This window comes from Aethalodelphis obliquidens, unplaced genomic scaffold (genome assembly GCF_003676395.1).
Source record: "Aethalodelphis obliquidens isolate GAN/ISIS:26980383/991018 unplaced genomic scaffold, ASM367639v1 scaffold43, whole genome shotgun sequence".
NCBI classification, from domain to species: domain Eukaryota; kingdom Metazoa; phylum Chordata; class Mammalia; order Artiodactyla; family Delphinidae; genus Aethalodelphis; species Aethalodelphis obliquidens.
The window spans coordinates 7,545,417-7,570,570 of NW_020837987.1; the positions used below are offsets into that span (position 1 = coordinate 7,545,417).

The 25,154-nt window shown below is 53.9% G+C and overlaps 1 protein-coding gene across 14 annotated transcripts in view; it reads left to right on the forward strand.

Annotated features, from left to right (window-relative positions):
* Window positions 1-25,154, forward strand: part of SIPA1L3 (signal induced proliferation associated 1 like 3) — a 237,324-nt gene that overhangs the window by 202,986 nt on the left and 9,184 nt on the right. For 13 of the 14 annotated variants that reach the window (XR_003427365.1, XR_003427367.1, XR_003427366.1 and 10 more), the window contains 3 exons: window positions 8,055-8,276; window positions 19,593-19,758; window positions 20,625-20,868. Coding sequence is in view for 10 of the 14 variants with exons in the window: in XM_027079390.1 (XP_026935191.1) it covers window positions 8,055-8,276; window positions 19,593-19,758; window positions 20,625-20,868 (632 nt within the window). In the remaining 4 variants the exon portion in view is untranslated. The remainder of the gene's footprint in view (window positions 1-8,054; window positions 8,277-19,592; window positions 19,759-20,624; window positions 20,869-25,154) is intronic. The other variant, XM_027079392.1, reaches the window with a different exon arrangement.

The following is a 25,154-nucleotide window of genomic DNA, read 5'->3' on the forward strand; positions in this document are numbered from 1 at the left end:
TAATGCAGGGAGATAAATGTTTTGAAAGATGGTGCTGGAGGCGCAATTGCAGAAGTCTCAGGGATGGGTCTGAGGCCGAGATGTGAGTGAGAAGGAAGGGGACCTTGACTAGAGGACAGAGCAACTGTGGATGTGTCAGCAGGTGGCAGCACCAGGACCTAAGGAGGGAGGGAGGCAAGAGTCCAGGACAGTGTCTGCTGCAGTGTCGGGAGGCTGCTGCAGATGGGGAATGTTGAGATTCTTGAGAGAGAAGAGGAGAGCAGGGCTGGGCAGGCCTGAGAGGAATGTTATTCTCACATTCCCTGACACCAAAGCACCCACTGTGTGCCGGGTACCGTTCCAAACACGGCGATACAGAAGGGGGCAAAGTCGAGCCCTCTTTTGTGGAGCTGATGTTCTCCTGGAGAGAGAGTGAGGCAGACAGACAACTGAGCAACCGTGTAATATTAATATGCCAGGTGGAGATAAGGTCTGGGGAGAAAACCAAACCGGGCAGAGGTCCCAGAAGGCCTCTAGGAGGAGGTGATATTTTGCAGGAAGCATGGAAGTGATCCAGGCAGGGAAAATAGCAAATGCTGAGGCCCTGAAGGTAAACTCGTTTGCAGTGCTCTGGAAATGCTCTGGTGGCCAGACAGGCCAAAGGAAGGCAAGAGGTCTGATTTGCAAGGTGGGCAGGGGCCCAGCTCTGGCAGGCTTACCAACCACGGGCGGATGCTGGGATTTGATTCTGAGGGACGTGGGAGCCATGGGAGCACATAATCTGACTTATGTTTTAAGTAGATCACCCTGGGCTACTCGGGGGAAAGTGGACTGTTTCAGGGGTGGACGGGGATTGAGTTCACCGGCATAGTGCGAGGACTGCCAGGAAAGGGATGGGCCCTGCCATGCCCAAATCCCCTACCCACTCCCTCCCTGCGCTGCAGCCCTCTCCGTGGAAGCCACCGCAGCCTGTAGCAGCTTGTGCCCGTGGATGATTCCACTGACTTCACAGACTCTCCCCCGAGACGTTCGTCATGGGAGCCCGGCTTCCAGGCACAGTGCCAGGCGCCAGTGCCTGCTGTGGGCATCGTGATGGGCTGAGTGATCCCAGGCGGGCAGCCACCTGCCCCCCACCCACCCCCCCGCCCTCTCTCGAGGCAGCGTACACTCCAAAGCTTCCTGGGCTTCCTGAGCAGTTCGTCAAGAGCTGTTTAAAGGCACTGAGAGGCTCTCCGCCCCATGTGGAGCCGACATCGCTGGGTGTTCCCAGGCAGGCAGGAAGCACGTGGCCTTGCTTCCGTGGGTGGGGCTGCGGTCTCCGGGATACCCTTCTGGGCGCATAGCCCTGAAAGGTGATGTGAGGGCCTTGGCATCCACTGGGGCCAACCCCACCTCTGTTGGCTAGGAAGCCGGGGTCACGCAACAGACCTACTCGGAGAGTCGCAGTCAGCTTGGGAAGAGGAACGCAGGCCATCTCCAGGAACTCAAGGGAAGGAGGGAACCTTGCAGAGATCTTGGGGCTGGGGCAGGGAGGAGTGCAAAGGCCTTGAGGTGGGAAGGTTTCTGGTGTGTTTGGGGAACAGCTTCCATGTGGCCAGAGCAGCGTGAGCAAGAGGCAGAGTGGGAGGATCTGAGGGCAGAGAGGGGTCGGCACAGATGGTGTGGGGCCTTGTGGACCAGGGGAGAGCTCTGACTCACCCTGAGCAGAGGAGGGCGGTGGTTGCACTCAGGCATTCACAGCCTCCCTCTGGCTGTGTTTGGGGCGAGGGCAGGAGGAGGCCGCTGTGACGATACAGGTGCGCGGTGGTTGGTGGAGGTGGCCAGTGGTGGTTGGATTCCGCATCGATTTTGTGCCAGTGAGTTTTTCTCCCATGTCATCCCTGCTTCCACCTCCTGAAGACCTACTGTTTTTGCTCACAGGCCGCAGGGCAGAATGTTGCTGCATGTGGCTCCTACACTGAGCCTGATAATTCCAGCCACGTGCAGGGACTGATTCAACTCTCACGCCCCTGCCAGACACCTGGGAGAGAGGGCGAGATCAGTCCAGCAGTTAAGGCCCCACAGGGGCCCACCTGGGGTTACCTGGGTGAGCAGTGTGATTTCCCAGCCTCTGGCCTCTGGCTGCCTGTGTCCAGGTCACAGCTCCACCACTCACCAACGGTGTGATCTCCACCAGGCTCCTTAGTTCCTCTGAGGTTCAGTTTCCTCATCTGTAAAATGGGGGTGAAGATGCGCTCTGTGGTCCAAGGCTGCGAAGGTGAACCTACACCGTGTGTTTAAAGTAGTTAGCACAGGGCCTGAGACACAGCTGGTCCACACGTATCAGCTGCTGATTGCTTTTATTTTCATGTATTGTGTATTTATCATGACTGCCGTTGTCACTGAAAGTACAGGTTGGTGGTTAAACACAGTGTCTCCTGAGCCACACTGCCTGGCTTTGTATCCTGGCTGTATCCCTGGCCAGCTGTGTTATTGGGGGCAAGTTATTTAATCTCTCTGGGCCTCGGTTTCCCCACGTGGAACTTGCGGGAGGTGGTAGCTTCTGCCTCGTGGGGTTGCTGGGGCAACTAGATGAAGTGATGCCTATGAGATGCTTAGAACAGGGCCTGGCTGTGTTCACAGGCTCAGCGCGGTCACCACCATCACTGCCACCTGCTCCGTCACTGCCCTTCCTCCTAAAGGCAAGGGCACAGCTCCCTTTGTGCCTGTTGCCCACCCTGGGCCCACCCATCAGCGTCCCCGGGGGTGAAGAGACCAAAGCATCACACGTGCCCAGGCAGCTGTGCGATTTCTCCATCCAGCCTACAGCTTTTTAGCTTTTTTTTGTAAGCCACAGAACCTTTTACTCCAACAAAATCTTAACTGCTCCTCTGAGATACAACACAGATAAACGCACAGCCTCTCTGGGTGAGGGTGGGGTCGGAGCAGGATGCCCCCTGCCCCCACCAGTCCAGGCTGAACCCAGAGCCCAGGCTTTTAGCCCCTGGACGCACCACGTCCCTGTATATCTGCAGCTCGGGGAGCACACCCCGGTGCCCGGGCCTGTGCTGAGCACCGTGCACATAATGATCTTGTGAGGCAGGTGCCGTCATTACCTCAATTCTCAGAGGAGGAAACCGAGGCTCACTGAGGGGAAGGGGCTCGAGCAAAGAGCACAGTGTGTCAGGGGAGCAGCATGGCCCATGTTCTCATCCACCACGAGGTGCTGCTTCGTGTTTCAAGCTGAGGCCCGGGGAGGGCACCTGGCCTCACCGGTGCTTCAGAAGGAAAGTGATTGGCCGGTGGGGTAAGAACTCCACCCTGTACTCGTGGTCCAGGGGATGTGTGAGAAGGAGCGCCCACCTCAGAGGGCCGGGTCAAGAGGCACAGCATATTCAGAATAGTTTTTTGTTGCCCTACTGTGTGGGGGACACCAGCCATTCCTGAGGTTGGTAGAGGTTGAAAACAGGGGAAGTCACGGGAATGCCTTTGCCTCCAAGCAACAAGAAATCCCAGCTCAATTGGAGGAAGTCTGTTATCTCTCAGAACGTGAAGGCACAAGGTAGGAAGGGCCCCACGACTGGGTAATTCATTGACTTGAGGACTCCTATAGACTGGCTCCCCTCACAGCCTCAAAGTGGCTGTCATTCAACCAGAGAGTCACAGTGTCCAGTGGAAGAACGGGGGATATTTGCTGCAAGTGGTCTGTGTTAGTTTTCTAGTGAAGAAATCTTCCCCAGAAGTCCCCTAGCACACAGTCCACACTCACACACCTGATGTCTCACTGGCCAGAAGTAGATCGCAGACCTACCCCAGACCCATTGCAGACAAGTGGCGGCAGCCATTCAGGATTTGTGCCCTGGGCTGGGTGCCAGCCAGGTCACCTTCCTTAAGGATGAGTACAGTCAGCCTTCATTTACAGGGTAATGGGATTAGCATGACACCCAGTGCCTGCCACAGGCCTGAGGAGGGGGCGAACCCCTCCCAAAAGAGGCAATGGCTGGAGCCAGCTGGCAGACACAGAGGCAAAGCGTGTTCATCTTATTCCCTTCCTTTTTTTTTCCAATCATCTCTTGTTTTTTTCAGCTCATAAAAGCTGAACATGCCTGATGACAAGGTAGAGAAATACGTACCGTAGAAAGTAAAAGTTAGGGTTAAAATCAATTAGGATATATTCGTAGAGTGGGCCCTCTGCAGCTATTGAAGGGAGAGGGGCTTGTGTGGACTGACACGGAGAAGTCTCCAGAGCACCGTGTTAAGGTTAAAGCCAGGTGCAGAACAAGCTCAGGATAGGCTGCCATTTATGTTACAAAGGAAGGTTGTGCTTGTGCGTACTAGGCTCTCTGTTGAAAAAGAGGAAAGGGGGAGGGGCAAGGTTGCCTCGAAGGAGACTGAGGTGTCAGAGGACACTTCCTTCCTATCCTGCACCTTTTATATGGTTTCATTTCCCCCATCATTACTATCTCCAGAGGTAATCAGTTAGTGTACACTCCCCCAGAGATTTTTCTCCAAACCTGTACCAGCCCAGATCTTTCACATATTTTTGGCCATTACCCAAAACAGGAAAAGCATTTTATACTACAATCCAGTGTGGACATCCAGAATAAGGTTTCACAAAACCACTTATCCTTACCTCACAAGAGGTACACTGAAGTTTTTCATTCTAGTCTATTTCTTTTTTATTTTCCTCTTAGTAACAGTCAAGATCCACTAAGTTGATTTCATGACCCACAGTTGGGGAAAAAAGTACATTTCCTTTTCATAAAAAGATCCCCCCAAAAAAGCCCAGTAATCATATAGTATACATACATTTTTTTTAAATGAATTTATTTATTTATTTTTGGCTGCGTTGGGTCTTTGTTGCTGCCTGCAGGCTTTCTCTAGTTGCGGCGAGCAGGGGTGCTGCTCTTCGTTGCCATGCGTGGGCTTCTCATTGCAGTGGCTTCTTCTGTTGCAGAGCACAGGCTCTAGGCGCGCAGGCTTCAGTAGTTGTGGCGCTCGGGCTCAGTAGCGTGGCGCACAGGCTTAGTTGCTCCATGACACGTAGGGTCTTCCTGGACCAGGGCTCGAACCCGTGTCCCCTACATTGGCAGGCGGATTCTTAACCACTGTGCCACCTGGGAAGCCCCCTATATATACATTTTAAGAGAAGAAAAAGCATGCTTTACACAATGCCCTTTTTCCACTTACTGTAGCTCAGACATCTGTCCTCACCCATAAACAGAAATTGACCTCATTCTTCGCACTGGCTGCATAGGTTTTGATCATATGTATGTGCTTGGAACAATCTATTAATCCCCAGTTAAAAGACATTCAGTCCATGTCCATGTTTTCTTGATTACACACAGCATTGCAGTGACAATCCTTGGGCTTTTCTGTGGTGTGGATTTCTGGGAGGTCAGATCCGTTAGACTAAGGCTGTATCTCCCTCAGTTCTCAGCGCAGACACCGTTGCCTCGTTGAGGAAGCCCCTGACCACCCCAGACAAAGTCCAATCCCGATGTTACATGCTCCATGGCTCCCTGGACATCCCCCCACCAATGTGCAACCTTGGGCCTGTTAGTAGATGTTGCTGAATTATAGAAAGTATATATAAGTCAGTCAGAGCTTGCTTTTTTAAATCCAGTCTGACAATCTGCCTTAGAATTGGGGTGTTTCAGCATTCACGTTTAATGAAGTTACTGATAATGATTGGATTTATATTTGCCGTTTTCCTCTTTGTTTTCTATATGTTTACTGTTTTTCTTGCTCCTCTTTTCTTCCTTTACTGTTGCCTTTTGTGTTAAATAAATGCATTTTAAGGCACCATTTGGATTCCTCTTGATTTTTTGGACTATTTTTTTTTAGTTGTTATAGTACGTGCCTTTTCAGTGTAATTCAGATAAATACTAACTTAATTCCAATAAAGTATGGAGACTTTTTTCCAATATAGCCCCATTCCATTTCCCCTCCTTTGTGCTATTTTTGTCATCTATATTATTACATCCATATGTGTTATTAACCCAACAGTATAGTGTTGTTATTATTGCCTTATACAGTCTTATGTTTAAGGAAGTTAAAGAAGAAATAAGGAAACATAAGTCTATAGAGTTTTTTATTCTGATCCACAAATTTACCATCTTGGATCCTTCATTTCTCTGAATGGATTCAGGTCACCATCTGCAGTCATTTCCTTTCGGCCCAAGGACTTATTTTATTATTTATTAGGCAGATGTGCTAGCGATGAATTCTCTGAGTCTCTGTTTATCCGGGGACATCTTTACTTTGCCTTCATTTGTGAAGGATACTTTGGCTGGACATAAAAGTCTTGGTTGACAGTTTTTTCTCTCAGCACTTTGAAAATATCATTCCATTCCATTGTTTCAAATGACAAGTCGGCACTTAATTGTGTTGTGCTCCTCTGTATGTGATGAATCCTTTTCTCTTGGTGCTTTCAGGGGTTTTGTCTTAATGTTTGACCTGTTTTTCTGGATGATGTCTTAATATTGATCCTGGTGGGGATTTGTTGAGTTTCTTAGATGTGTAGATGAACGTTTTTTTGTCCAGTTTGAGGAGTTTTCAGCCATTATTTTTTCAAACCTTTCTTCTGCCCCTTTCTCTCTTCTCCTTCTGAAACTCTCAGTGAGCAGGTTTCGATATGCTTGCTGCAGCCCCAGAGGTTCCACTGTGGCAGAACCTGCCTGTTCACTGAGGTGGGCAGAGCCCCCAGGCCACAGTGTCAGATTCCCTCTGTTCTTCCCTGAAGTTCCGTTTTTCAAGCATAAAGGATACTTGGATTCTTGCATGCCCTTGGTCAGTTTCCAGAGTGCTGAAATGATTGTTTTTGTCGATTTTGTGCTTTGGGGGAAAGAATTTGCCAATCTCCTCATTCTGCCATAGTCAGAATCCCACCCCTTCAATATTGCTAAATTGACCTTCAATAAGGATTTATTGACTTGCACTCCAAGGACGTTAATTTTCCCATTAAAGACCTCTTACTTGAAGTGGAATTGGAATTTTATTTAAAAGTTTTAAAAGCTGATTCGCCTCAGTGGGATCAGCAGTTGGGTCCCCACGAGTCAGGTCCTAGTGAACAGCGTGAGGTTCATTGTAGCATCAACTTCACAGGAATCCAGCATTTGGGATATCGAGCTGTGGTTTTAGATTAGATCAGCTGGAGTGGTGTCCGTCGTGTAGTAGTGCGCAAAAAATATTTGAATGAAGAGGCGTGGCAAGGTATAAGTTAAAAAAAAAAAAGAAACACATAAGTTACAGAGCAAGTTATTAGCACAATCCCAGTTATATATAAAAACAATTCTCCCACCCCTCAAAAAAAGCTCCTGTTTTCTGATTATATGTACTTTGTTTATTTGGTTTTGGCTGCAACATGCAGCTCATGGGATCTTAGTTCCCTGACCAGGGATCTAACCCAGGACCCCCGGTGGTGAAAGTGCTGCGTCCTAACCATTGGACACCAGGGAATTCCCAACACGTGTGTTTTTGTTTTTGCGGTACGCGGGCCTCTCACTGTTGCGGCCTCTCCCATTGCGGAGCACAGGCTCCGGACGCGCAGGCCCAGAGGCCATGGCTCACAGGCCCAGCCGCTCCGCCGCATGTGGGATCTTCCCGGACCGGGGCACGAACCCGCGTCCCCAGCAACGGCAGGCGGACTCTCAACCACTGTGCCACCAGGGAAGCCCCACGTGTGTTTTCAATTATAAGAAAGGGTTAAGAAGGAAATAGAGCAAGCCGTAAACCACAGTCACATCCAGAGACAGGCAGGTGGGACCCCCACCTTCAGCTGTGTAGGTTGTGCCTGGGAGACAGGGAATCTCTGGGGCGGGGTGGGAGCATCCACCCACGGGGGGTGACTTTTTAGATTCACATAGAGGTACCAACTGTGCTAGAAGGGCATCCCTGGGGTGGGATCGGGACTATGAAGGCAGCTTTACGTTTTCTCCACGTAGACATCTATGTATTGGAATTTTCCACAGCAGTAAAGTACTTGTAGCTCTCCTGGGTGAATGAAGTTTTGTTTCCCAAGAGGAAATTTAAACAGATCGGTTTTTCAAAAAGTGGGATGGAATTGGCTTATTTCTCTCATTTTCACATTGCAGCGACATGAGCTCGAGGGCCGGCTACCCCACTCAGGTTCACAAGACGGCCAGCGCAGAGACCCCGCGGCCCTCACAGCTGGCCCAGCCCAGCGCCTTCCAGCTCTCTGCCTCCGTCCCCAAGTCCTTCTTCTCCAAGCAGCCCGTGCGCAACAAGCATCCAACGGGGTGGAAGAGAACAGACGAGCCCCCACCGCGGCCGCTCCCCTTCACTGACCCAAAGAAGTAAGTGCCTGGACGCCCGGTGAGACCCTGCCGGAGCTGAGCTCGGGCATCTCGGGGTGGGGAGGAGGGTGACACCTCGCTCCCTCATTCATCAGGACGCCGTGCCGGTCTACACACTGGGAATACAGCTGTGAACAGGCGGACAGCGATCCCTGTCAGCTCGGGGAGCTGACGATGCCTGTTGGGGAGGCGGACAGCAAATAGGGTAACTAAGAAAAGCATGCAGCAGGTCAGATGGCGGCTAGCACGGTGTGGCAGGTAAATGAAGGCTGTTCCAGGCAGAGGGAACAGCAGCTGCACAGACCCTGAGGCAGGAGCATGCTTGGTCTGCTGGAGGAGGGCCAGTGTGGCTGGGATCATGTGAGCACGTGAGGTCAGAGAGGCGATGGACACAGACCGGGAGGGTCTTGTAGGCTCCACATAAGGACCTGGGCGTCTGCTGTGAGTGAGGGGGAGCCGCGGGAGGATCTGGAACAGAGGAGGGACATGACCTAAATTGGGTGTCCACAGGGTCCCTGTGGCTGCGTGCGGAGCACGGCCTGCGTGGGGCAGGGAGACCAGCGAGGCGCTGCTGTGATGGTCCAGGCAGGAGACGAGAGGCCTGGAGCAGGATGGAGGCCAGGGAGGGTCAAGGGGGCGGTTTCAGGAAAGATTCTCTGACGTGGGAGCAGGCAGGCTTTGCTGGCAGATTGGCTGTGGTGTGAGAGAAAACGAGGTTGAACATGATCCCAGGTCTCGCAGCCTGAAGGATGGATGGACTCTCCTCAGGCTGAGACGGGGACTGAGTGGGGAGGAGGCTCAGGGGAGCTCAGAGCTCAGTCCTGGACAGGTTAAGTTTGCAACTAGAAGACGTGGAGGAGGCAGTCGGGTAAGGAGTCTGGAGCTCGGGGGAGAGGTCAGGCTGGAGAGAGAAATCTGGGCGTCGTCAGCATAAAGGCACGAGGCTGGAGAGGAAGGGAGGTGTAGGACTCAGCCTGAGACCCCTCAGTGTTCATACGAGGAGGAGCCCGGGGTGACGACTGTGAGTCGTCAGCGGGACGAGCCCGGGAACTGAGCGTCGGTTGAGCCTCACAGAGGTGACTGCAGGGTGAGGGAGAGAAGGCAGGGCAGCACAGGAGGCAGCTGGTTTGCAGCATTTTGCTGTGAAGCGAGAGAGCGAGCAGAGGAGTCATCAGTGAAGACAGGGTTTTTGTGTTTCCAAGTTAGAACGTGATGATACCGAACATTTATCGAGTACTCACTGTGTGCCAGTCTCGGTTCCGAGCTCTCGTCCGTGAATTTATTCACCGAATCCTCCTCAACAACAGCTCCGGGAGGCGGACCTGTTATTCGTCCAGTTTTACTGATGAGGCACTTGAGGCCCAGAGGCTCAGAGCTGGGAAGGGACGGAGCTTGGATCAGAGCCTAGGAAGCTCGGGCCAAGGCTCCTCTTCAGTTGGTTTGGGGGGGGGTCTGCCCTCCCCCATCCTGTTCTCGGTGATGTCCTCTTTCATGACCTGGTTGGGGCCATTCAGATGTGTGCTGGCACAGAGCTCCTAAGGAGAGAGGTGTCAGGAGACAGAAACGGGATCCCTGGAGATGTGGGCAGGGAAGCAAGCTGAGAATCCAGTTCACGCACCTCACTAACAGCTGGGGGCACCCGGAAAACTAGATTTGGATCCTTCGCTCCCCTGATTAAAACCTCCAGTGGCTTGCCCCACTCCCAGGATTAATGATGAAGGCTCACATTTACAGAGCACATATATCGTACCAGGCACTAGGGCACCATGTGCTTTGCCTAAAATGCCACCTGGACCCTGCATGACCCGCCCCATCACCCCTCTGCCCTCATCCCCTCCCACTCTCGCCTGCACTCACTCCACTCCAGCCACCTAGCCTCTTCCCACTCCTCAGACTTGCCAAGTACAGGCTGACCTCAGGGCCATTGCACTGGCTCTCTCTGGTCCCTGGAATGCTCTTCCCCACATCTTGTGGCTGTCTCAGGGAGGGGAGGGGTTTGGTCCAATGCCACCTCCTCAGATGGGCCTTCCCAGCCTTCTGTAGCCCCTGCCGTCATTCTATCACTGGTCTCTGTTCCACTGCTCATTTCTCCCACTGGAAAACAGGTGACTTTGTCTTGACTTGTAGCCACCTGGCACTGTGTGGGTGCTCCGTCAGTGAATGGAAGGTATGAGCCTCGTATCTCACTTCATTCTCACTGTAACCCCAAAAATACAGTAAGGCTCCCACTTTTCAGGGTGGCCGGAGGGTCAGGCCCTGTTGACCCCACTGTGCTCCTCCATGAGGGCAGCTCCCCTGGCCTTCCCTGGCGTGTGTGCTGTTCCTCCTGCCCGGGTCCCCCCCAGCCCCACCTGGCTCACTCCTGCCCATCTGTAGTTTGCTAGGGCTGCCATAAAAAAGTACCGCAGGGCTTCTCTGGTGGCGCAGTGGTTGAGAGTCCGCCTGCCGATGCAGGGGACACGGGTTCGTGCCCCGGTGCGGGAAGATCCCACATGCCGCGGAGCGGCTGGACCCGTGAGCCATGGCCGCTGAGCCTGCGCGTTCGGAGCCTGTGCTCCGCAACGGGAGAGGCCACAACAGTGAGAGGCCCGCGTACCGCAAAAAAAAAAAAAAAAAAAAGTACCGCAGACCAAGTGGCTCAACGGCAGAAATGTATTTTCCCAGAGTTCTGGAGGCTGGAAGTCGGAGTCAGGGTGTCAGCAGGGTTGGTTCCCTCTGCGGGCTGCGAGGACGGCTCTGTTCCACGCCTCTCCCCCAGCTTCTGGTTGGCTTGCTGGCAATCTGGGGGATTTCTAGGCGTGTAGGTGCGTCACCCCAGTCCCTGCCTTCGTGTTCACGTGGCCTTCTCCCTGTGTGCATGTCTCTGTGTTCACATCTCCTCTTTTTATAAGGACACCAGTCGTTAGATTAGGGTCGATCCTAATTGCCTCATTTCGCCTTGATGACCTCTGTAAAGACCCTATTGCCAAATCAGGTCACCTTCTGAGACACTAGGGGTTAGGACTTCAACATCTCTTTTGCTTGGGGGACCCGTAACACCACCCCTCAGGTCTCAACACAGACACGCCGTCCTCGGAGAAGCTCTCCCATCCCCCACACCAGGCTTATCCCTCCCACTGACCCCACGCTTCTTCCCTTCCTCAGCCTCTGTCCCAGGACACATCAGGCAGTCGTTTCCTAGAGGCTTGCTCCCTCCCTGTCAGCCCACTGGACCGAAGGTTCTGGGAGAGCAGAGACACCCGAGCCCCATCCAGGGCCCAGCACATACACAGTGGGCACTCAGAAAACATACCTGGATACATGACAGCTGTAAAGAAACAGCAGCCCCCCCTTTCCCAACATAAAATCCAAAGAAGGCTTTTTACATATGTATGTGTGTTGTGTAAACATGTAAACTAAATATATAAAATACTGGGGACACAAAATAGGTTCATGGTTTCTTATGTTTATTAATTTAGTTACAGATGCATTTTTAAAATCACATGCATAAAATAACATGTTAATTTAGAATGCATGCTTTTGTCCACACGCTCCCATTTCGGAAAGCTGTTTTATTCAAACTCTCCCTGAGCATTTTGGAGACAATATCTTTGTCATTTAAAGACACTTCTGAGTCACCTAACCTAGTTTTCCAGAAAACATTGTCTTTACTTCCAGCTAAATTATTTGAGGCTAAAAGGTTTTTTTTTTTTTTAATCTGTAATTCTGTTGCTGAAATTTTATCCCAAGGCAAAAGAACTCATTTGCATAACTTATTTACCTACATTTTCTGATACCTCCCCTGCCAAGTACTGTCATAAGCCCTGTACCTACTTTAACCCATTTAATCTTCACTACAGAACAATGAGGTATAGGTACTTTGTATCCCATTTTCCAGATAAGAAAAATCGAGGTACAGAACGGTGAAGTCACTTGCCCAAATTCACTCAGTTAGTTAAGGTCAACAACTGCAAATATTATGGTTGTTGGTTTTATAATCTGTCGCTACAGGTCACCACATATTATGAGATTGTCCCCAAAGGAGTAATTACCAAACCTGCCTCCTTTCTCATTGATTCTGGTCAGGGACCTAATGTATCCCCAGAGGAATGGAAAATGGCTGCGACCGGCACGGGGGCGCTGCCTTTCAGCCAGGCTGCTGGCTAGGGCTGTACAACCTGGCCCCCTTGATCCTCCCGGCGACTTCCAGAGGAAGAGGCCGAGGCACAGCCGGAAGTGCGTAGCCCAGGGCACCTAGCTGCAAGCGGCAGAACCAGGACTCACGCCCAGAAGGACAACTACCAGAGCATCTCGTCCTAGGAGAGACTCAGGGAAGACTCGCTCGCACCCAAGGCAGTGACGTGCATTTTCTGAGGACTGACTTCCTGGATTTGGGCGCGTGGTCTGTTAAACGAAAGACAGAATGAGCTGGTGAAGGACAGAGGGGACACTGAGGGGACCGAGAGCACCTGCCACGGAAGGTCCCTCACCTCGGCCCCTCTGCTGCAGGCCTGGTCAACTCTGGGGGACGGGCCAGCAGCTCTCCCTCGGGAGATGGCTGGACAGCCCCGTTTTGACCGCTTTGTCCCAAGACACTGAAGTTACTGGACTGCCTTCTCCCAACCAGGGGAGGAGCAGAACAGCATGGGGGCGGGGTGGGACTCGGCTGCTTACCCGCTCCTAAACCCCTCAGCTCCCCTCTCTTTAAAGTGGCCTGACGGTCCTCCCTACCTCCCAGTTGTGAGGATTTCCTGAGTTAATCCATGTGAGGACCCCAGCACCGAGGCTGAGCTGCACAGGGCTGAGCGGTGAGGGACGACTAGGCCGAGGGGTTGCCGGGCTGGAGCCCGCAGAGCAGGAGGCAGAACCAGTGGCCCTGCGTCCTCAGCCGTCCTGGGCACCTCCTCCCCGCCAGGCTGGTCTCAGCCCAACTGAAAGGCTGGCATGTTGCTGCCCTGCTGGCCCCCATCCCTGCTGGCAGGCCCAGTGAGGAGGGGGCAGGCCCTAGGGAACAGCCTGTTTGTTGCCTTAAGGTGGAGTGGTGGTTGGGAGGCCAACCCCCAGGTCACGCCTGAGGACCCAGGCCCTGAACGTCCTCATTCTTAAGAAGGGCAGCCCTAGGGCTTCCCTGATGACGCAGTGGTTGAGAATCCGCCTGCCAGTGCAGGGGACACGGGTTTGATCTCTGGTCCAGGAAGATCCCACATGCCGCGGAGCAGCTAAGCCCATGCGCCGCAACTACTGAGCCTGCGCTCTAGAGCCTATGAGCCACAACTACTGAACCCGCGTGCCACAACTCCTGAAGCCTTCGTGCCTAGGGCCCGTGCTCTGCAACAAGAGAAGCCACCGCAATGAGAAGCCCACACACCGCAGCGAAGAGTAGCCCCCGCTGGCCACAACTAGAGAAAGCCCGTGAGCAGCAACGAAGACCCAACGCAGCCAAAAATAAATTAATTAATTAATTTTTTTTAAAAAGGCAGCCCTGCCTCATGTAGGGCCACTGAGGGGATGAGATGAAATAATGTGTGTGAAGGGCAGCCTGGGGCCTGAGAGAGGGTGAGCGCTCAGGAGGTGAGCTTTGCTGCTGCTGCACTTACCACCCCTGCAGTCAAGAGCAGTCCCCCGAGTCAAGCCCACAATGCGACTCTGCTGTCGCCGTTTCAGAACGGTGCTCTCAGAGCATCAGCGCTCCCACCAGTAGAGCGATGGAGGTGATGGAGGTGATGGCTGTGAGAAAGCAGAGTAGCCCCGTGGGACGCACCAGCCCCAGGGTGAGGCCCCACATCCCCCAGAGCCGCCGTCACCATGTTCCACGCACACTGAGCACCGTGTTCATCATGAGCAAACCTCGGGCGGCTCAGCGCATCAGGCAGATGTGGGTTCTGCGTGTCCTCAACTCACTGTGCCTCGGTCCCCCGGCCTCAAAGGGGAAGACAGGAGTGCCTACCTCCCAGAGGTGGCGTGAGGATGCAGTGAGGCATAGGGAAGTGCCCGGTCAGCCTCGGCTGGCCTGACAGGCACTGGCATCTAGTGGTTGACACCTGGCTTTCGGGCTCCCTCCTTCCTCGAGTTTAGGGGCCCTGGGGCCAGCTCAGTGCAGCCACGGAAGGAGCAGCATCCCCACCCCACGGCAGGGTTGTCCCCCACTCCCGCCGGCCTCTTCCAGCCATCCTTCCAGGAAAATCCACCTGCTGCCTGAGATGCAGACCTGGTGAGTGTCCTCACCAGCGAGGTTGGCAGAACCCCCAGCTCGGGCTGGCTGACAGTGGTGCTAATTAGCTTAATTAACCCGGCCCCAAGGGAGCCGCTCCAGTTGGAGGCCAGAGCTCCAAGTCAGCTGGGATCGGGCCCAGACAAGTCGGAGCCGTTGGTCGCCTTCCACTCCTGGCCCTTCTGTCACGGGAGAAAGAAGTTGCTGTTGTCCGGGTCCTAACTGCAGAGCCTTCTTTGCAGTTTTTGTCTTCCTTTTTCTTTTCTAATGTGAGTGGTTTAATTCCACAGTGTGGCAAATGCAAGTTCAGACAACATGAGCAAATTAGAGGCTCTGTCCAATGCTGTCAGTCAGAACCTTGAGAGAGGGTACCTCCTCCTGGATGTTTTTTTGCATTTGTGTTTTAGAAGGTAAGACATGCACAGGATAGAAACCAAACTAGTACAAAAGGGTTTGCAGTGAAAACCAGGCCTCTCTCCCTTCCCTGGCCCCCTGCCATCCAGCTCCCCTCCCCAGAAGCAACCATTGTTTCATTCATTCTGCATCCTTACAGAAATGTTCCGAACATGACTGAGCACACGTGATGGAGTGTGCTTCCTTTAACGCCCCTTTTTATTTATCCATGTGGTCACCTCCTGTCTGCGCTCCAGCCTTTTTCACTTACTCTTAGCTCAGTGACAGTTCCGTATTAGTACATAGAAGTTGATCTCATTCTTTTTAGCAGTCAGAGAATAGTCCATTTTATCCTCAGAGGTCATTAGGTTTAAGCATTTATGGAGACCAGAGATCTTGAGAAGAAGGAAAAAGATCAGAGATGCACAAGCCCAGTTTGGTGTTTTGTTTTGTTTTTTAACCTGGAATTAATGCCATTATAAATTATTGCTTAAAATTTTCAATTTAGAAAATACATTGGGGGACTTCCCCGGTGGGGCAGTGGTTAAGAATCCACCTGCCAACGCAGGGGACACGGGTTTGATCCCTGGTCTGGGAAGATCCCATATGCCGCAGAGCAACTAAGCCCGTGCCCCACAACTACTGAGCCTGTGCTCTAGAGCCCGCAAACCACAACTACTGAGCCAACATGCCACAACTACTGAAGCCCGCATGCCCTAGAGCCCACATGCTGCAACTACTGAAGCCTGCATGCTCTGGGACCCACGCACCACAACAAAGAGTAGCCCCCACTCACCACAGCTAGAGAAAGCCTGCGTGCAGCAACGAAGACCCAATGTAGCCAAAAATAAATTAAAAAAAAGAAAATACATTGGAACATTCTTTCAGAAGAAAGCGAATAAGGGCAAAAATGATCAATTTGACTCTCCAAACTGAATTTCATCATACTTTTTCTCTTTAGACATGTCCCAACAGCCCACTGACAGTGTCAGCCATGTGGAACTTGCAGTGGATAGATAGGTACGGAGTTGAGGGTCAGGGGAGAAGGTTCTAGCAGGATTTCTTCCAGTGAGCCAGCCTTCCGCTGTAGAATTAGGAGTCCTGGAGGTCCTGGGAGCTGGGAAGGCAATTTAGCAAATGAACCCAAACAGAGCAGGGAAGGAATAGTTATGTTCTTTTGGCTTGACTTTTTAAAGTATAGAGAGTAAAGTGTCTCTATACTTTTTCCTGTTTTATAAAAGTCATTTAAGCTTGTTGGAAAAAGAAAGGAGAGAGTAAGGAAGGTTAGAAGGAAGGAAGAAGATGGGTAGGGAGGTTGGCTCCTTGGTTGGAAGGAAGGTTGGTTCCACGTGATACACATTTAACCACTAATCTGGAGTGCCTGCAATGTGGCAGGCCTTGTTCCCAACACTGGACATAGAATACAGAAGGCTCTGAGTCAGGTGGGAGGAGTGGAACCACAAACACAAGCACACAGAACAAATCATCATGAGATGGATACAGTGAAGAAGTAGCACAGGATTGCGTGTTGGAACTCACCTGGGCTGGGAGGGAGCTCCAGCAGGTCAAGTGGCCAGGGGAGGTGAGGAGGTGACAGTTGAGCCAAGCTGGATGGATGAGAAGCTGCCATTCACGGGGAATGCTGGGGAGGCGCTCTAGGCAGACAGAGCAGCCAGTGCAAAGGCCCTGAGGCAGGAACATGCCTGGCATGTTTAAGGAACCTTGGGAAGCCTGTGTGGGAGGAGATGAGGGCTGAGACCGGGCAGGACAGATTGTTTCCGACCTCGTGGGCTGTGGTGAGGAACATTTTTAGAAAGTGAATCCCCACATATCCACCTTTGGAGCTGAGACTTTGGTAAACTTCAGTATACCAAGCTAAGCTGTGTGTGAGTTTTGTTTTCTAAAAATGATTTCGCACCATAAATACCACTTCTTTATTCCCATGACACATATCTGGGCGAACCTCTTCCCATGTCATGTGGACCAACTCCACTTCTCTTCAGCAGCAGTGATGCCACTGTCCATCCCTGTGGGGCCTCACCCTTCCCCTGCTGGCCAACTCTGTTTGCTCCAGAGACAGGACCCCATGATGTGTCCCCACACACCAGGCACACATGGGTCCCCATACACCTGGCACATTAAAGGACACACTCCCAGGTGTAGAACTCCCAAGGTAGAGAAAGTGCACGTGTTAAAGTTTTCAGCAGGTCATTTTACACCCCTCGCAGAGGGGCGCCTCGGGGACAGCGCCGGTTTATTGCGGTGGATGAGCTGGAGGCCTGGCCTGCTCCCACACCAGGTTGATGGGCTCAGGCGCGCCCTGCGCTGAGTCACATACTCCCCTTGTGCAGAGGATTCTGGGAAATGGCAAAATCAAAAGGGAAGAGGGAGGGGTGAATCCCCTTCCAGCTCCCAAGGGAGCAGCGTGTACTCTGGGGTATATACGTCTCTTTCTCTCTTTGTATCTCTATTTCTCTCTTTTGGGTAGAATGCTTTTCCTTTGCCCAAAGAGCATACTTCCCTAATAATGACAGAGCCAGAATTACCCTAGACCTGGAATTCTCATTTGAGAAGGAATACGACCTAACAAGAAAAAACTTACTACCTTTTCTTCCTTCCTTTGTTAAAATCCCAAGGCTGGCAGCTGAGAAAATGAGAAAAAACGTAGACTTCAATCCCCTCAAGAGCCCAAGATATCTTATTTCTTCCTGGGTTCAAAGATTCTTTTTCTTTCTTGAGTTACAAAATGATGACGTCTAGGTGCCAGCTCTAGTTTTTGTATTATTATTGTCATAACACATGATTATAGCAAAATAAATTCAGACAGTTCAGAAGGGTGTTGGTATCAGGTGAAAAGTAAAAATCTCATTTTTCCACCTCCTAATAAGACTCCTGCTTCCCAGAGGTAATCGTTCATAATTTCTTCCAGAATTTTTTTTCAGCATATAAAAGCCTATTATTAAACCAAATGTGATTATATTCCACATACTGTACAGCTCTCCTATGCCATCTGTATGGTACAAACGTGACCGCCAAGCGTGATCGTGACACCGTGGGCTCGGAGGCCTGGTGGCCTTGGCTGGCATCCTGGCTCCTCCATTCATAGGCTGTGTGACTTTGGACAGTTACTTTCTCTCTCTGTGCCTCAGTTTCCCACCTGTAAAATGGAGATGCTAGTAGTAGCGGCTCCCAGGGAGGGCTGCTGTGCAGATTTCACAGGTTAGCACACGTGGAGCCCTTGGGCTGGCGGATCATGCCTGGTGCTGTGCTCCTCTTAGCTGTCGTTCTCTCTCTCCTGGGGAGTGGCAACACCTCAGGGGAGGGATCTGGTTTTCACTGGGGAAGTAAAACCTGATCCCAAAGGCTGGGCCGGAATCAGAAGGCAAGAGGAGATCTCAGGGGAGGTCCCAGGAGTGGAGGACACAGAGCCCCCGGGAGCCAGCCTTGGCCAGGAGAGGGCCAGGGAGCCGGGGATGACGGCCTGCGGAGCCAGCGGAGGGGATGGGAGCAGCAGGAGAGGACTGTGTGCAGCTCGGGGTGCCGGGCAGCCTCGGGTAAACAGTTATAAGAGCAGCTCTCATTTCCCCATTGTCTGTTCTGTGAGGTGCTGGCCAAGCGCTTTGCAGCAAACCCCAAAATGCTGTGAGGTCAGCGTGTTTTCCAGATGAGCAAACCAAGGATCAGAGAGGTGGTGTGACTTGCCCAGGGTCCCACAGCAGGAACAGGTGCAGGTACCTCATGTCTAGATCCTCCCAGCCACCCCGTGACGTGTGAGCTGTCTTACCCCACGTGGTGGATGCGGAAACCAAAGTTAGGGAGATCTGGTGCCAGGCCCTGGAACACTCAGGCCAGGGGTCTGCTGCCTTTGGCCCTGCACTTGCCCAAAGGGACTGGTCCCTTTGGGGAATTCTCCCTCTGTGGGACCCCATTCCCTCTTCTGTGGTTGGAACCCCTGGTCCAGGCCACCTCAGTCTCCCACCTGAACAACTGCCTCCCTTCCTCACTGTCTCCCTGCTTCCATGAGGGTCACTTTTCTGTCTGAGACCCTTCTAAAATGCACATCAGGACCTAGCACTCACCACATCAGAGGCTCCCTAGATGCAACCCCAAGTCCCCTCTGTGGCTCATGAGTTCCAGCACATCTGCCCCAGCGCCTCCCAGGCCTCACCTCCTCCTCCTCAGCTACTCATCCCCGCCGCTCCGCAAGCTCACCGAGCCTGTTCCCACCTCACAGCCCAACAATTGCTGTTCCCTCTGCCCTGTGTCCTCTTCTACATACCAGGTGGATTCCTGCCTTCCTCTCCAAGTTTCTGCTCCGATGTCATCCCCTCAGAAAAGCCAGCCTCCATCCCCAGCAATCCCTATCTGTTTACCCAGCTTTATTTCTCTTCAGAATACCTCTCTCTACCTCACATTATGGGGTCTCTGTCTTTGTTCATTTATTCATTGTCAGTCTCTCTGACTGGAGTCCGCTTCACGTTCACCGCTGTATCCCCCCCTCCCCCCGCCAAGAACACGCATGGCACAGGGTAGGTTCCCAGGCAACATCTGTGGGATGAGCGAGTCGAGAGAATAAACCAAGTCTCTCCTCTGTCCCACTTGCACCAGATGTTGTGGAGAAGCCGCGGTCACTCGCCCAGCGGCGGCCAGCCTTCCCGTGTCAGGACAACCATGAGAAGCAGCTTGAGCCTCCCGAGACCCCTCTGACCTTGACCATGACCCTCTCATTCCAGGCAGGTAGACAGCAACACCAAAAACGTCTTTGGGCAGCCGCGGTTGAGGGCCTCCCTCCGAGACCTCCGCTCTCCCCGGAAGAACTACAAGTCCACCATCGAGGACGACCTGAAGAAACTCATCATCATGGACAACCTGGCACCCGAGCAGGAGAGAGACGCCAGAGTACGTAGAGGCTGCCCCGCCCCTGCCCCCCTACATACACACACAATCAGACAGGCTGGTGGGGGGAGGAGGACTGCCTCTGCCTGCCCACCGCCTCTGCCCACGGCACCTGCCGGCCTGTTTGGGTGTGTGGCTCCGCAGCCAGCAGTCAGGACGTCGAGCTGGTCGGGGGCAGGGTCACAGCGTGAGCCAGCCTGGCAGGCTTGCAGGGGATTTATCTCCCCCGTAGCTCACGCGACTGGACCGGGATGCTCTTACTGGCTCTCACGTCCTTCTCGTGGAGCCCAGGCTGGAAGCAACCCCCAGCCCCCACCCCCGGACCACAGAACCAGGAGTGGTGCAGGGGCGGGGCCCAGGGGGCATTTAGGCTCTTGTGACCCAGGGGTGGGGGCCCCAAAGCAGCAGGCGTCCTCAGTCCCTTCACACACGCCCTGCTTCTTTTCCCTCTTGTCCCTCCCTCCCTCACGTTGGCTGCGAGCTCTCTTGTGGGGACCTGGGTGGCAGCAGTCTCTCCGGGGTTCCCTCCCACCAGCCTGAGCTCTGGGGGAAGCCAGCACTCTGTCCCGCGTGGTCCCCACCAATGACTGGCTCTCAAGCTCCAGCTCGGGTCACCCCTGCCTCCCCTGACCTCACCTGGAGCTGGAGGGTGGGGTCGGCCCTCCAGAATAAGGTGGGCTGCAGAGGGGGTAGGAGGGATCCCCAGGAGAAAATTGGAGTACGTTGACCAAAAAGGGAGCAGAAATGGTTGGTGGTTGGGTAAAGACCGCAGACGTCCAGGACGGGAAGAAGCCCCTGAGGACGGCGACCCTGGCTGGGCCTGGCCGTGACCGCGCCGGGCGTCCCGCCTCCCACCCCTGTCTTGGCAGCAGTCGCCACAGAAGAGCCTGCAGCGGACGCTGTCGGACGAGAGCCTGTGCAGCGGGCGTCGGGAGCCCAGCTTTGCCAACCCTGCCGGCCTGGAGCCGGGCCTGCCCAGCGACGTGCTCTTCACCAGCACCTGCGCCTTCCCCTCCAGCACGCTGCCCGCCCGCCGCCAGCACCAGCACGCCCACCCGCCCGGCGGCCCCAGCACCACCCCTGCCACCGGCAACGGCTTCCCGGAGAAGAAATGTGAGCCCGGGCACCCGGGAGCTGGGTGAGGGTGAGGGGGTGGGAGAAGGGGGCACGAGCACGCAGCTCACCTAGAGATCAAAGGCTGGGGGTCATCAGTGTCACAGTCAGCTGACGGAGGGAACCGAAGCGCACGGGAGCTGCGGGGGCCCTGAGGATGGAGCACTGGCTGTCACCCACAGAACAAGGGCTTGTTGGCCAAGCATCAGGGGTCTCCCGGGGGTCGCCTAGGGATGGGGGCACCCAAGGACTGGGGTCATCTGAGACCAGAGAGAGGGTGTTAGTCTCTCTAGGTGTCTCCAGACTGGAGAGCTCATCCCTAGGGTCCTGACCCCTCTTCCAGCACCAAGCAGATCGCCTCGTGAATATTTATTTACGTAAGTGACGTCCCCCAGGCCTGCCAGCTCTGGAAGGGAAGGGGGTACAGGGGTGTGACCAGCATCAGCAAATAATTACTGAAGGGGGCGCTGTGCACACGGCCCCCGTCAAAAAGCTGTGCGCTGGCTGGGGTTGGCCGTACCTTCAGCCCAGCCTGTAATCCCTTATCCACAGCCCCAAAGGCTCTGAAACTGAAAGGCCAAGCAGAAGTTTGGGCCAGGCTTGCTGGGCAGCAGTGCTCGACCTGAACGGGTGTGAGGCTGTTATGGTCCTCCTTCACCCCACGTGGTGTGAGCGATCCGTTGCTTCGTTGAGGAGCGCTAGTGTGTTGAATAGGGGTACTGCCGACCTTCTGCGTGTGTATGTATACATAGCGCATCATACTTTATCAAATCCCAACGAATCTTGACTTCAGAGATGTGTCCACCCCAAGGGTTTCAGCTGAGGACCTGTGCCCCTGTAGCATCTAGATGGAACCCTTTTGTACATTGCAGGGGATGGGTTGGAGGAGGCTCTGGGACTTTTTTGAGGGGTTCTATCTCCCCCCTTAAAATTCTTCCATGGCTCCCCATTAACCTAGTATCTGGGTCCATGCTCCTTGCCTGGTGTTTTGCCCCATGGGGGGAGCCCCACCTCAGTCCCTCCACTTCACAGTACCCTCCCTTAGATCCTTCTGTCCGCCACTCTCTCGCCTCAGGGCATTCCACATGGCTGGTCTCTCTGCTGGCCACGCTCTTCCCCTAACCCTGTTCTCGATAACTAACTCCTGCTTCTCCTTCAGGGCTTTGCTCAGTTATCGCTCTGGAGGCCTCCCTTAAGCTCCAGCCTGCGTCATCCCTCCCGTCTTAAACTCCAGAGCACCCGGCCTGCCCCTCCGTTGCCTTCGTTCCACGGATGTTTCTTGAGCACCTGCTCTGGGCCGGGCTCTGCTCTAGGCACGAGGCACACAGCGGGAGCGCGTCAGAGCAGCCCTGCCCTTGTGGGGCTGAGCTTCTTGGCAGTTCCTCTTGCAGCTTCACTCTGTGTCTCCTTCATTTGCATCTTGCCTATACTGCCCTGTCCGTGCTGCAGGCAGGACCCGACACATAGTAGGCAATTGTGACATCGTGAGGAGAAGGCGAGAGGGGCCAGGGCAGGGGTAATGTGCACAAAGGTCACAGACCCACACAGGGCAGACAGAATGCCCCTGAGTAGCTCTGCTTCATCCTTTCAGTCTCGCCTAAGATGCCACTGCCAGGACTTCCCTGGCAGTCCAGTGGTTAAGACTTCGCCTTCTAGTGCAAGGGGTGCGGGTTCGATCCCTGGTCGGGGAGCTAAGATCCCACATGCCTTTGGGCCAAAAAAAAAACAAAAAATAAAACAGAGGCAATACTGTGACAAATCCAACAAAGACTTTAAAAATGGTCTGCATCAGAGACTTCCCTGGTAGCGCAGTGATTAAGAATCCACCTGCCAGTGCAGGAGACACGGGTTCAACCCCTGGTCCAGGAAGATCCCACGTGCCGTGGAGCAACTAAGCCTGTGCATCACAACTACTGAGTCTGCACTCTAGAGCCCACGAGCTACAACTACTGAGCCTGTGTGCCGTAACTCCTGAAGCCCATGTGCCTAGAGCCTGTGCTCCGCAACAAGAGAAGCTACCGCAATGAGAAGCCCGTGCACCACAATGAACAGTAGCCCCCGCTCGCCGCAACTAGAGAACGCCCACATGCAGCAACAAAGACCCAACACAGCCAAAAATAAATTAATTAATTAATTTTTTAAAAAATGGCCCACATCAAAAAAAAAAATAAAGATGCTGCTGCCTCCAGGAAATCCTCCTTCCCCAGCCAGGCTGCCAGGCTGAGTCAGACGCCTCCTCTGGGCCCCCACAGCCCCCTGGCTTGCTCCCATCCCATCCTGCTCACTCTGCCTTATGTTTTCCCATCACAGCCCCACTCACTCCGGGCTGTCACTGTGTGGGAATGAGTCTGTCTCCCCTGTTGGACTGGGGGCTCCCTAAGAGCCGGGTCCAGGTTGTCTGGGTCCCTACGGGGACCACAGCCCAGGGCCCTCTGTCTCATGAAGCACACACATATACCTCTCTTTGCCCGTCTGACTCCCCTGTCCCCCTGAACCACAGAGAGTCCCGTCTGGCCTCAGTGTGGCCGGGGGCCCTGGGCCTGTCCACCTCTCCATGCCTGCTCGAGAGCCCTTCCCAAGCCACATCGGGGCTGAAGAGATGCCGTCAGCCAAGGCCTGGGCTTCATGGATGAAGGGCTCTCCATGCCAAGGAGCCTCTCACAGCAGCGCCCACTGATAGCTTGCCTGGCTGTGACAGCTGCTCCCGCAACCCTCACCCGCTCAGTAGTGAGATGCTAGGAGGCTGGAGATGGAGAGCATGGAGGTCAAGGGCTCGGCATCCTTCCTGCCCTCATTCATTCCCCTGAGCTTTCATTCACTGGGCAACACTTACTAGCACCGCACGTCCTGAGAGCTGGATGGCCCAAGTTTGTAGCCCAGGTCCTGAAGTTACAGCTGTAACCTATCTGTGCCTGTAAAAACGTGGGCAAAAACAGTGCCCACTTCACTGGGTTAATCCGAGAATCCAACAAGTTCTCCATGGAAAACACTAAGCTCAATGCCTGATATGCAGTAAGCGCTGAAAAAAAAACAGCTGTTTACGTATTTTTCTGTTAGCGTGCTGTCACCAGGAGCGAGCATTCTAATCCGTTATCAGTCAGGTTTGTGCCTCTGGACTAGAGAGCAGGGTTAAAATAGGATATTAACAGGGACCCTCTGAACACCAGAGCCGTGTGGGGTTGGGCTTAGAGCAGGGTCAGTGTCAGACCCCATGTGTCACACCCAAGTGCCACCACTGGCGAGCGTGAGTCTGCAGGCAAGGGAGCTTCCCGCTCTGAGTGTAGGCTGCCCCCTCTGCCTCACAGGGTCATAGCAGCACCTCCCTCCCGGCTAATTGGAGGTGGGACTGTGAGATGATCCCTGTAACACCCAGCGTGGTGCCCGCAGAGAGGACACGCTCCTTGGGGACATGGCTCTTCCTGCCTGAGTCACCTCCTGACCTCTATGCTTCACTGTCATCCTCTCTCCCCTTCCCTTTAGGGGCTGTGAGGCCTCGGTGAGCTGAGGCTGGGGGCCTAAGCCCAGCACGGGGGACTCGCTCTATCTCTGCAGCAAATGCAGCTGTTGGTGCGGTGCTTGTGCCATCTGTCACTTCCAACACCCTGAGACTCTTTCTCTACCCAGCGTGTCATACCTGAACCGACCAGGTCTCCCCACGGTGACCCTACCACGTCTAAACGTCGTCCGTACGCTGAAGCGCCCCACATCGTATCTGCAGCCTGGCACTCCTCCACTCCAAAACTCACGTGGCCAGCGCCCCACGGGTGTCTGAGGCATCTCACACGCCCCCAGAAACTAACTTTCGATCCCACCCCCAGCCTTCCCCGTCTCGGTACCAGCTCCAAGATCTTGAAGTCATCCTGGACCCTTCTCTGTCTCACGCCCACATCTGCTCTCAGGAAATACTATTGACTCCACCTATAAAATAGACCCAGGATCCGTCCACTGTCCCTGCAGCCCCACCTGGTCCTGTCCGCCCTCATCTCACTCCCTGGACCATCGCAGGGGCCTCCCCACTGCCTCCCTGCTCCCTGCTCCCCCCGCCTACCGTCTGTCCCCCACACGAAACCAGAGGGACCCTCTGGACACCTGTGACAGGTCACACCCCTCCCTGCTCAGGGCCCACCTGTGGCTCCATGTCACCCAGGTGAAGAGAGAAAGTTCTCGTCGTGGCCCACAGGGCCTCACACAGTCCAGCACTGTCACCTGTGACTTCACCTCCCACTGCTCTCTGCCTCTTCTTCTGTCCCAGCCACGCGGGCCCCCTCAATGTTTCTGAAACCTTG